Source organism: Amblyomma maculatum, chromosome 1 (genome assembly GCF_055883805.1).
Source record: "Amblyomma maculatum isolate TAMU_Amacu chromosome 1, ASM5588380v1, whole genome shotgun sequence".
Lineage (NCBI taxonomy): Eukaryota > Metazoa > Arthropoda > Arachnida > Ixodida > Ixodidae > Amblyomma > Amblyomma maculatum.
This window is the reverse complement of record NC_139344.1, coordinates 455,173,986-455,186,783: the sequence shown is the minus strand read 5'-3', so window position 1 is coordinate 455,186,783 and position 12,798 is coordinate 455,173,986. Positions and strand designations below refer to the sequence as shown.

General features: G+C 46.4%; 1 protein-coding gene across 1 annotated transcript in view; it reads right to left on the bottom strand.

Annotated features, from left to right (window-relative positions):
• LOC146209706 (uncharacterized) overlaps window positions 1-12,798 on the bottom strand; it is a 69,450-nt gene that overhangs the window by 34,642 nt on the left and 22,010 nt on the right. Inside the window, exon 2 of the mRNA XM_084580963.1 lies at window positions 4,570-4,658. Within this exon, the coding sequence (XP_084437089.1) occupies window positions 4,570-4,658 (89 nt within the window). The remainder of the gene's footprint in view (window positions 1-4,569; window positions 4,659-12,798) is intronic.

Sequence of the window (12,798 nt, the reverse complement as noted above, 5' to 3'; positions counted from 1 at the left end):
CCGCGAATTTCAAAAAACGCAGTTTTTAAAAATTAATAATAAATCGCTGGCTTTGTTCCAAGGAGTTGTACTGGGCGTTAATGCTCGAAAGGATGTGTTCTACACACTGAACACGTTTATCAGTGGCTTCTTGGGGGCCGTTTCCGTGGATCTTTAAGGACGGAGAGGAGGTCCCCTTCATCAACGCTGGTTTCACCAGTAAAGAATGCGCAGTCAGGGAATGCTTTCCTGTCGTAGCCGGCATGAATGGAGGCCAGACAGTCCGAGTGCTGAGAGAGACAGGCTGCAACACGGTGGTGGTAAGGAAGGACTTAGTACGAGAGGAAGGTATCACCGATACGATGTCTTCAGTTTACCTACTTGACCACTCAATCCTAATGCTCCCAGAAACGTGGGTCGATATCGACACCCCGTATTTTAAGGGACGACTTCTCGCTAAGTGCATGCAGAATCCCTTCTATGATTTGGTACTTGGAAATGGGGAAGGTGCTAGGCCAGCAGACGACCACGATCCAAACTGACACAAGACAATAGAAAGCGAGACTACGAAGTCCAGAGAAGTAAAAGTTGAAAAGTTAGCACCTGACACCGAGAGCATCGCACCCATTTCTTATGCCACTGAAGCTTGTCCGGTAGTAACTAAAGCGCAGGCACGCAATGATATAACGCTGAAAAAGCTTAAAGTCCTGCAAGGCCTCCCTAGGGGGCCCGTCATTGAGACACCGTTTCAGAGGGTGGTGATCGACATTATTGGCCCACTAAACCCGAAGTCCGCTCAAGGCAATAGGTACATCCTGACCATAAGGAACTATGCCAATCGGTAACCTGATGCAGTCTCGCTTCCTAGCATCGGGACTGAAAGGGTAGCCAAAGCTCTTGTCGAAATGTTTTCCCGTGTAGGAGTGCCCAGAGAGGTCTTCAGTGGCAGGGGCACTAATTTTTCGTCCAAAGTAATCAAGGAGGTTAGCCGTCTGTTGTCAGAAAAACAGCTGCCTACATCTCCCTACCACCCGATCGCGAACGGCCCAGTTGAACAGTTTAACGGCACGCTTAAACAAATGCTCAAGCGCTTATGTCAGGAGAGACCAACCGATTGGGATTGCTACCTGGCTCCACTCCTGTTCGCATAGAGGCAAATACCCCAAGAAAACCTCGGCTTTTCCCCTTTCGAACTCTTATAAGTGAGAAATGTGCGTGGACCCCTGGCTGTACTTAGAGAGCTTTGGACTTATGCAACCATCTCTGACGAGTTGCGAACCACGTACGAGTATCTGCTTGCTTTACTAGACAGACTGGAGAATACCTGTAAACTTGCCCACGAAGAGCTAGAGCGCGCAGGAGAGCATTACAGCCGCTACTACGACATCAAGAGCCGAAAAAGCTCACTCAAACCGGGAGAGAAGGTTCTTATTGTTCTTCCGACAGAGCACAATCAGCTGCTCATGCAATTGAAGGGTCCTTTTGTGGTGACCAGCCGCAAGGGGATGTCGACTATGAAGTGGATTTGGGCCATGCCGCAAAAATAATCCACATCAACATGTTAAAGAAATACCAGCAAAGGAAAGAAGACACAATCGTGGCAGCTGTCGGTGCAGTAGTATCGGCAGAAGAAGACACAGACGCTGGAGAGATTGAGCTTCCTAAGCCCTCACCAAAGCGTTTCAGAAGGTACAAGAAGCTTCACGGCCGACAACAAAGAAGTAAGTCCGATCCTTCTTGGGGCTCACGTGTTATTACCGTGATTTCATTTCGAACTATGCTGACCTGACCTGTCCTCTGTCAGATCTAACACGGAAGGGACAACCTTAAGTCGTGAGCTGGGGCCCCGAGCAAGAACGGGCTTTCAAGAACTTGCGGGAAAAAAAAACTGGCTGAGGCACCAATTCTAAAACTTCCAGATTTTTACAGGGCATTCATCCTGCGAACGAATGCTTCTGATAGAGATGTTGGGGCCGTTCTGCTTCAATCACATGACGAAAATCCTGCACCCAGCCGCCTATGCGAGCCGCAAGTTGCTCCCTCGAGTGGTAGCCTATTGAACCACTGAGAAAGAGGCTTTAGCACTCGTTTCGGGATTCGAGAAATTTCAAGTCGTTCTTTGCGAGAGAAGGTTTCTCGTTCAGACGGAACACCAGTCTTTAGGTTCACAAAAGGAATAAAATCTGCGAACAGCCACGTTCTTTCGCACATGATGTGCCTGTCTATTTGTGCTCGCTTGATTGTTATCAGCGATCAGTGACTTGTGACATGTGCTCAAGGCATTACTGACGAACTACAGTGCTGTGCGTTCTGATTAGTGCATATATGGTGCGCGTCATGAACCGTAGTGAGTGACGAACGATCTTCAATGCATCGAACGGACCCAATTTACTTGCACCTCTCTGCGGGGTGCAATAACATCGTTCTTGGCTCTTGTGGATGTCTAGAATATTTCGAGGCAATATTCTTCAGTAGGGGGGCAGTTGCACAAACTGCCTCACCTGTTATACATATATTATGGTGATGCTACCCCCTAAAAAATAATAATATGCCTCTGCCCGTGCCACTAGGTATATCACCTATTATACAGCGGAAGTTGTGGAATTCTGCCTCATTATGGAGCGAAACTCACGGAACCCCGCGCCTCCTCAAAGCAGGATTCGACACGTCGGCAGGGGCAGCGAACGCCTGTCCTTGACGCCGGCGCTTCGCACAAGCCGAATGTATAAAGTAACCGATCACAGAACACCCGCGCCAGAGCGTTCTGGGAAGATTCAGACTTCCGGGCCACTCTCGCTGCCGCTCCGGTAAAGCGTATTGTGTTTCATCGGGCCCGCGATCGACGCATCCTTATCCTCACCTGTACGGCCGCAGCTACCGAGCAACCCAGCCTGCCACGCCTCAACTAGCAAGGAAGCTATGAGAATTTCATTTCTCCACAGACTGTTGATCAATCGAACATTATTTTCGCTTTTGTTAACCGCTTCCTGACTTAGTAATATTTTACGCTGTGTTTTATATGTGACTTTTGACCATACTTATTATATCTAGAATGCTTGCTTTGTTATCTTTGTAGTCTTCTTTTTATCGCAGCGTTTTGTTCATTGTCGGGTTTTCCTCAAGTCATTTAATTAGTCGCCTTCCTATCAATATCTTGTCGTGGCGTTTTTTTCTTTGTGCTCTATTATTATGCAGTGTATTTTGGACTACTGTTTATGAACATTCAATTGTTTGTAAAAGAAAGTGACCTATTTGATTTATTCCTCAATCACACACCGACACACGTACTACACGAGTTGACCGGCCTAACTTTTAAATGGGTTCTCAAACCTCATAGAGGGACGACGGATAACTGTAAAGGGGATCCAGCACCTCTTTTCCCCATAATAGCGGGGGATTGTGAAAAAGCAAGCTTGGTCGTTATTTCAGGCTTACTTTCTCGTATTTAAGCATTATTGGTGCTATTTGTGTACTCATTGCCTCTGAACAGTCAGTAGTTTAATCGAAAGCCTTCTTGTTAGCTCCATCGCGCGTCATATAAACGATTCGCAATCTACCCATAATTTCTCTCTTGTGGCCCACATGTGTATGTTTGGCTACTATTACTTTGTTTGACCTAGATGAGCATTCTCCGCTAGAACCTACGATGTATCACAGCCGATTATGAACCCTCACGTCTTTGTAACGCCCCTCACCACTGATCGACTGCTCTGCTTCGTAAATTTAGTCTTAAAGCGGCCATTTTAACGCCTTTGCTAAACAAGACATTATTAGTATGCTCCCCACAGCGTCTGACGCATAGACCTTACTGTCCACACTAGGTGAGTACTTCTTTTAACTTAGCACTGAAAAAGAGGGAACAATTCTGGCCTCTTCCCTGTCACCATCTCTACTGTGTCTTCAACACCTCATATTTAGCACTTTCGTGCTGGGTTGGGCGCTAATATAATATTGTCAGGTGCGTTTAGGCCCTCTGCTTCCTTGACCTCGTTATCTTTGCTATCCTACCTGTATACATGGTGTTAGCACTGTCTTTATGTATGCTGCAGTTAATTCTGTACTGTTCATACTATCTGCGTCTACAGGATTTCTGCAGACCGTCATTCTGTGCGTTGTGAGAATAATCCTCATAGTCTGTCTTCGTTTTTTGCCACCGTCATAAAGTGGGCAGTGAAAGAAGGCATCGCTTCCTATCCCTCCGTTTTACTTTTGGGACAGCGGTACTAATATTTCGGTACTAAAATTTAACAACACTTGTCCTTTGCGCGACACAAGGAAATCTACTCGACAACTGCAGTGACCGACATCCTAAAAATACACACCTAAACTTAATCATGCTGTCTTGAAAACCTTTAGACAGATATGATAGTTGTAAAAGATTGCGCTGCCCGTCTCTTGCCGTGACATTCCTCATCGCATTCTGTGTAATTAACAGTGGTCGTAAACTTCCTAGAAACTACACAGCCCATGATGACGTGCATTATGAAACTACCCGCTCCGGTTGGGCTCAACCAATGGCCCGTAAACATCGTTAAGAGATTCGGCGCTTCCGAGCAGCAGCTCTGCAATTGGGACTGCAGAACTGATTACCTCTTGAAGTCCACGGGCATCACCATCTGCATGTAGATGTCGCCGAGCTCCTGGATGGGCTTGGGGAGCTTGATGTACACGGGCGTCACCTGACCAGAAGATAGGGAGGAAGCCAGAGTAAATGACGGAAACTGTTCAATAACCCTAAAGCAATATGGCTAGGCACAAAACATTGGGCAGCATAGATCCACTTATGCCGGCATTGTTACTTGAAAGAATGCACTCACACTCACAAGTTGTAACGTTGCGTTCATGGTATATTATTTCATTGCCTTTTGTAGCAGTATAAACACCAGTCTTCACATGTAATAAACTTATTTTACGAGTCAGCTTCTTTGCGCGTGCGTGCTTGCTTGTTTGGGTGGGTGGAAGCATATGTGTGCATGTGTGCGTGCTCGTGGGTGTACATGTGATCTTCGTTCCGGTACCTAGAGTTTCCTGTACGTTACATAATTCCAGCATTTCTTGAACATCCTAGATGAGGGCCTTGTAATTATAGACGCGATTTTAACAAGATTATATTTTTCATAGAGGATCTACCACTTATTATTATACCCTTTTAATTACTCGCGTTTAAAGGGGTCATGACACGAATTTCGGAATATAAACTGTTTATTGCCGCTTATACCTGATATTTCAAGCAACTAAACCTCAAAATTTTAGTTGCATCGGAGCTGCAGAGATTTTTAAAACTTGTATTTTCGTTTCTTTGTCAACTGTTTACTGATCTGGAAACTGGCGCAGCCGGTGACGACATAGACTGACACTTCGTCGTCTACTGCATGTTCTGTGCACAAGCAGCGTCAACCACGGTTACGCGAAGCTGCGGTAATGCCGGTAAAACAGCAGTGATGCCGCTTACCGAGGTTGCCGCGAACTAAGCTTTCGTCGATCTCTGTTAGCGCTTTTAGCCTAGGGAGTAGCGGCATCTGTGCGCAGGACTCAGGTGCACGTCGGCGCCCGAGTACGAAAGGCGCACGAGCTGACCAGCTTGAACAGCGTACATATTGTAAGTCTCAAATGCTACACATAAAATGTGCAATGTATGTATAGTGCCGTCTGACGGCGCCTTTCCACAATCTTCGGGCACCGCTGAACAGCGTACGTAGTGTAGAGGGAGCGGCGCACTACATCTAGGCACCCAATACCCTGGCCGTCCCGTCTTATCAGCATCGTTTACGGTGCTCGTTTTCAGGCCCGAGCCTGGCCCTTGCCGCATCATGAAAGTAGGCGATAAGGTCATGAGGCTTACAGCACCGCATGCCACAAGCTTACAGCTTACAACAATGGCAAACTTCATTTTTCTATGGAACCGGGTTCAGTGGAGAAATATGGGAGAGGCCTTCGCCCTGCAGTGGGTATAGTCAGGCTGATGATGATGATGATTTTTCTATGTCCTATTATTACCAGAAAAACACATTTTAGCAGGCTTTTCTGACAATGGCGCAATGGGTCCGTCGTATCGCTGGTACGGACGTTCGCGCGGAAGGCACGGACGGTGCGGCGGTGTTTACGACGGTGAGCACAGTGCTGGCGGTGAGGCGGTGAGGACAGACGACACGGGGGCTGGTGCCGCTCTGTGACGTCACCAAGGATTTCAACATGGCGATCGCTGTTGGTGGGAGGAGCTTCGCGGTGTCAACTTTAGTCAATTATTTCGAAATTAGGAATGAGTATGGGGCGCTCAAATTACGGAAATAGAATAATAAGGTCCAGTTGTGTCTGCCAAAATAAAAGCTATGATATACTGGATGATCACGGCATGACCCCTTTAATGTCATGCCTCAAGGCGTTTATAGAAAACCCCGATGTATACGGAACGATTCAATACAGTTTACAATTTGTTATATTGGGTTTTGAGGAAAAGGGCATATTCTAAAATTAGAAAGCTTCATATAGAGCCATCTTTGAATGAAACTGTCAGCTTTGGCTTCGAAAAATGCAGATTCTGTCGCATTATAAACAATGTAGCATATCATTTCCCGAGATATCAGCAGAAAGTGGTTGGGAAAAACGCTAAATGGATACCAACTGAAGGAAAACTAGGGCAATATATTGAAGCTTAATGTAATATCGCCTCTCTTGAAAGGAAGCAGCGGAGCAGGTAACAACACAAAACACAAGAAGCACACACAAACAAAAGGACAACGCTGCTTTTTGTGTGTGCTTCCTTTGTTTGGTGTGGTTACCTGCTCTGCTGCCTTCTTCCAAGAGATGTGTGACCAACTAACTCAAAATTCAACTCTATTAGTGATAGCGCCGGAGATTGTAAACCGTTCTACGAACCCAGCGTAAGCCAAGTATGCGTGCTGTGCAACCGCCAAACGTCTGCATTGTTGTCGGCACCCAAGGTTCTGAGGCACCTAACTGGTGCAGCGAATAATTAGCAGAATTTGCGGTCTAGCGTAAGGATCACTGTAGAAGCAATGGAACTCATCGATCCCGTAACAGGGATTAAAAAGACGGAAATATTACCAGAGTCCTTCTCGAACTCCCGCATACTGAGAAAAAATAAGCAGAAACCATGAAGTACTTTGACGAAAGTGCTTTCAGTTTCGCTGTGTCACCCTTTGTACTGCAGGCTAATTCTTCAATCATGCCGCCTGTGCACTGAATACCCGCACTGATGCGCCGGAACACGAAGGTGGTGAGGAAGTGAGGACAAGGTCATGCCCACAATCCCCGTTCTTGTTATAAGCGTCGTCAGCTGGGCTGCCCTGATTATGCGAAGCGACCCAGGCCCATGATCGTCTGTTACAAATAGACGCCTAGGTAGTTGTGGCCATTTTGTTTTCGCTAAATACAGTGCGGCTGATATTTGTAAAGAAACGCGCAATTGTGGCAAACGGCATATCATGCCCAGTAACCAATTACAATTATTGCGTACAAAAAATAGAGTGTTCAGGATCTGCAATATCGGAGCAATAAGTACGTTAAACGCCCTCGAGGCACTAGGTGCTAAGTAACATTGTAGAATCGTCGTTCCACGACCGCCACAAGTTTCTATTAATTTCAGAAACAGACAGAACCAAACATACAGCAGACAGCACAAGAAAAGGGTTCACAGAACCCGGTTCTAAGGCATTCTTCGCGGGGTTGCTTCGCACGATTGGCTGGCTGGCTGGCTGGCTGAATGATTGATTGATTGATTGACTGAAAACTTTATTACCACCGATATAAGAGTTTCCCTGCTCTTCCACGCTGGTACGCAGACCCAATTAGGGTGCTGTGACACTGCAAGTAGCAGCGCGCAAGAATGCACTCATTCTTCACGGCCTCAGCCGCGGCTGGCTTCTTTCTGGGTCTCAAAGGTTTCGCTTTGTATGAGCACAGCTGCTCGATTGAAGCGATTCCATCGAGCGGGCGTGGTATGAGACTCCCAAGCTTCCGTGTCCTGAATGTTGAGCCTTGCCCCAGGAAAAGGGGCATTGCCAGATATGTGGTGTAATGTACCCTGAGTTGGGTTGAGTCGTTGTATGCTACAGGTGGGATTGCTTATTCTGCCGGCAATTTCTCCACCATAGCGTTACTTATGTTTTTAAAAAAGTTCTAATATCTGTGAAATCTGCCCCACTATATTCGCACAGTCACTTATAACAGTACAAATTCTACTCCAGCAGTCACCATCTATGCACACATTCTCTCACAGAATACCCAATGTACCCCTCTGCAAGCAGTGTTTACAGTTTTCGTGTTCTCTTTCCTCTACTTTCAAATGGTGCAGCAGTAATGGGTTGAAGTAATTTCTGGCCTATAGTCTGCGAAGACTTTTGCTTCTTCGTTGTTTACCTCTTTATATGACATGGAGAATTTTTGTTTGTTGAGCCTGTGGTATTCACCGATCTCGTGGCAGGTGTTAAACCTCTTCTCGGGTTCTAGGTTGTTGACCAGCTCGACGTTCGTCTGGTAGTAGATATCTCGGGTGATCGCGTGAGTGGCTTCGTTTCCAGACATCAATCCGTGGTCTGGGGTCCATTTTATTGTGATCTCCGTGAGATACCCCTATATTCGATCATTTTTTGCCTCGTCTAATACTCTTCCTTATGTCAAGTTGCAGAATACTGTTTTGTTGTCGCTTATTATCGCCTCAGCTTTTGTGGCGAACCGGACTAACACAATTTCTACCTCTTCGGTGATGACCACATTTCTTGTTTAATCGAGTCCCTGATTAAAGGGGCTCCGGTTCCCTCCATCTCTGCGGCGGCTGCAGCGACTACAGCTTCCAATTTCCCGGTGGCAGCTTCAGTGTATGCCACGGAGTTCGGTCTAGCTTGCTCATCTTCTTTTCGATGGCTTTGGCTCTGTCTTCTCTTCTCTCTTTGTTGTGAATTGGGTCATATTTCTTGGCATGGGTAGGATGTGCAGGTTCGTTCAGCAATTTCGGTAGGGCTCCAGCACGACCAGTCCCTGTGTCGTGCTGGAGCCCTACTCATGCTAGGACTTGTCTTCCCGCCTGGGATTGATTGTATTCATCCATTTGTGCTATTCTTATGGCTTCTGTGTACCCTCATTCCCAACAGTCTCGTCGTGTTAATGCCGTTGGGAAGGCTGAGTGCGCTTTTTATGCTTTTCCTTAATACGGTGTCTATTTGTTCTTTTTCCCTTGTTGTCAGGTTTAGATAAGGTGTTGAATACCCTACCCTGCTGATGACATAAGCCCGTACTACTCTTAGCAGGCTCCTCTGTGGGTCCCCTGTTTCTGAGAGTTACTCTTCTTACGTTACCCGCTACTTGTTCGGCGTATTTCTGTAATTTTTCTATTTGGAATCCGTTTGTCCTGTCTGCCTGAACGATTCGTCCAAGAATCCTAATATTATTAGCCTAGGGAACGTTTGGACCATCCACTGTGATTTCGAAGCCTGGCTTCTCCTCATTGTTTGTGTAGATTATTAACTCCGATTTTTGCCGTGCACACCTGAGTACTATATTTTCTGCGTACCTTGTGATCGTTCAAGCTGCGCGTTGCAGCTTCTCCTTTATTTCTGCGTGCGAGTCTGTGTTGACCTAGATGGTGATGTTGTCCAAGAAAAGGCTAAACTGGATGCTTGGTATTCTTTTGCCCAGGGCCGGAGGTTGATCATTTGACCAATGAGAGAAATGGTTGACCAATGGGGACTGCACCGAGCCTTGTGGTGTGTCACTGCCTGTTGTCCTGAGGATTGGGTATTCTATCTCTAGTAATTTTACCTTGGTTCTTTTTTATGAGAGAAAGCTGCTAAATTGTTTAGTCGTTTACGTAGGCGAAGGTTCTTGCAGCGACGTTTAGATCTTGTGTCTAATAAGTCCAGGCCTAATATGGCCTTTGTGTCTCTGGTTTTTCGCTTGTACATGACGTCATGCTTGATTATTCGCATCCCGCTTTGCGTACCGACGAGCCTTCTAAGCCGACTATTTCGTGCGCCATAGTTCTTCGGCATCCATGCAGTTGGCGAGTTTAGTTTGGGCCACTTTATTCATCAGCTTCACCATACATGAGGTGAGAGAAATGGATCTTAGGTTTTCTAACTTGTGTGGGTTTCCTGGCTTCGGTATGAGGATATTGTCTGCGGATTTTCGTTGTGTTAGGCGCTCCCCCTTCTTCTATGTTTATTGCATATACTTGGAGAGGCTGACAATGTAGTCTTCGTCTAAGTTCCTGATTAATTTGTTGGTTACACCATCCGGTCCAGACGCGGAGTTCCTTTTCAGAATGGCTACCTCTGCCCTGACTTTGGTTTCTGTGAAGGTTGATCCATTTTCGGGTTGTTTAATCCCTGATATGTCGGCAGGCTTTTGTTGATGCTATTTCCAATGTAGATGTGTTCGAAATGATTGTGAAAGCCTTCGTCTGTGCCCTCTAATACGTGTCTGATCCTCCGCTGGTTTATGCCAGAGTTATTTTTGACTCCTCGGGGCATAGCAAGTAGCGTAATATGTTCCATGCACGTTTGGGGGAGACTAGTTTGCTTCTCCATGTCGTCATTTGTTAAGCCACTTCTCCACGCATGATTTTAAGGCGTCTTCTCAACCTTTTTGTTGAGTCCGTGGATTCTTCTTCTTAGGTTTTTATTCTACCTTTGTCTCTCTAGTCTTTTTTTCGATGCTTTGGCATCCCACATGTGTAGGAAGTGATGTTCCATTGTGGCGGGGGCGTCATCTTCTTCCATGATCTTTGTATTGTTTTACCGTGCGTGTGGACCTGCTTAGTCCATTTTTCTACGTCCTCGATTTTGTCGGGCGATGTGTTCTGGGTTCTCGTTTCTCTACATTTATCTTAGTCCGTAAGTCTTTGTTGGTCTCCTCTTTTTTGCCCCAATTTCCTTTATTGAGGAATCACGTGCTTTAGAATGAAGTGGTTACTGCTGAGATTGTGTATGGTCACTGCTTGTCCATTTCAGACTCGATACCTTCTAGGGTTTTGGTGAAGGTGACGTCTGGCGACATGTTTGTCCCAATGCTGTTGCCAGTTCTCATGGGTACAACTTGGGTCTGTGTGCAGGGTGAGCGCTAGTCCTTGCGCGTTTTCCCCAGCTCCCTGCCTTTCTGGACTTGTTTGTTATATGACCGTCGTTGATTCACAGCACTGAAGTATCCTGTGATGATGGAGGGGGGGGGGCGCTGCCGGTTGTCTTCATACGGGTCTTTAAGAGATACCTGAATTGCTCTTTGCTTCGGTGTGGTGTATGCGTTATGAATAAGGCAGAACAGCCAAACAGAAGACGGTCGCTCAAGCTGCATGATCCGCTTGCCTGTTGTTGTTTTTTTCGCCTTCCCAATTTCCGCTCTGCTTCGTCTTGGCGCCGCTGTGCTGAGCTATTGGCAGCCCTGGCCGAGTAATCGACGGTTTAGCGGTAATGTTGATGAATTGCCTTGAAGAGCGGCAGGAACAGCCTCGACATGGATGTCCTCTTGAAACAGGAGGCGAAAAGGAGCTTGTGTTCAAGCCCCGCCTCCTCCCTTTTTCTCTCTGCAACACACTACGGATTCGTTTTCTCACACATGAATAAACTGCCATTACGTATAGCCTTCATGTTTTAACGAGTGTTGGTTTTACTACTGGTGTAGGTAAGCACTGTATTTAATCGCCTCCAGAGTAGAAGAGCATACCTATAGTGGGCTTATGCGCGTACTTATGCGTGCTTCGCCGCCTTCATCGTACCTCAAAAACACTCAACAGTATTCACAGCTGCAATGTTCGTTTGATGCGAGCTCTGCCTTTCGTGTGCTCACGTCAATGTAGCAGCCATTAAGCGCGGTATCCGCACACTTTGGAGCTAGTCGGCAAAGTCAGCCTGGCCAGCTCAAACTCGAATATTATTCTCTGTGCCTCCAATGATTCGGCTGCGAGGCCTAGTAGTTTCTGCCCGTCTGATTTAAAAGTTATGTCAAAGCACCTTACCTTCTTTACTATGCCATATTTTGTAGCAAGAACCCTCTAAGATCGCCCGTTAATCCCGCTCACAAGATAGCAAGATAACTTCGTTACGTTACAGCATCACAAGAGTGACTCTAGTTGTTAATAAGTCATCAGAATGATTGCTTGAGCACATCCATTTTGTCTATTTCCCCGTGTCTTTCCTCTAAACACATCTGGCGCTGAGGCAAGTCACAATACGTGAACGCGTGGATAAGGTTCTTGAAACGGCGACGTGTAGGGCACGCCTTCCGGATATATGTTCCTATACGGCGCGAGATTAATTTGGACAATTTCAACTACAGCCACATATGCCGTAACTGGAACGGGCCTTGTTCAGGTGTCTTACAGTGATGCGACAAGTGGCAGTAATAGCGACATCATTCGTGCTGTATAAGGACACAAAACTTATGTATAGATAGTATGATATCCGCCATCGTCAAAGAACTGGCGCTGAAGCTTGCGTTACATAGTGGTTACCTTCCTGTGAGAACGAAACGCGAAACGCTTGTCTTGATCATCCAGGTGGCACAATATGGGGAACGCCTAATCCGTATTCTTTATTGAAGTCATTCATTTTCTTTTTCTGGGTGGTTCTATAATTGCTGAATCTAAGCATCTATTTTTTTATGGAAGTCAGAAATGGTCTTGGCGGGGGTAGGGAGAAATAAAACAGCCAGTTATCTCACATACGACTTTGGTTTGGTGCCATCGCATGGCCTTTCCAAGGCCGCAGGGCCCTCAGGAAAACGTGTCAGCTTGGCTACAACGCTTCGCAGCTATCGGCTCTCTTGACCAATGCATGCTCGGTTGCAAGTCTCAGAAGGTGTAAAACT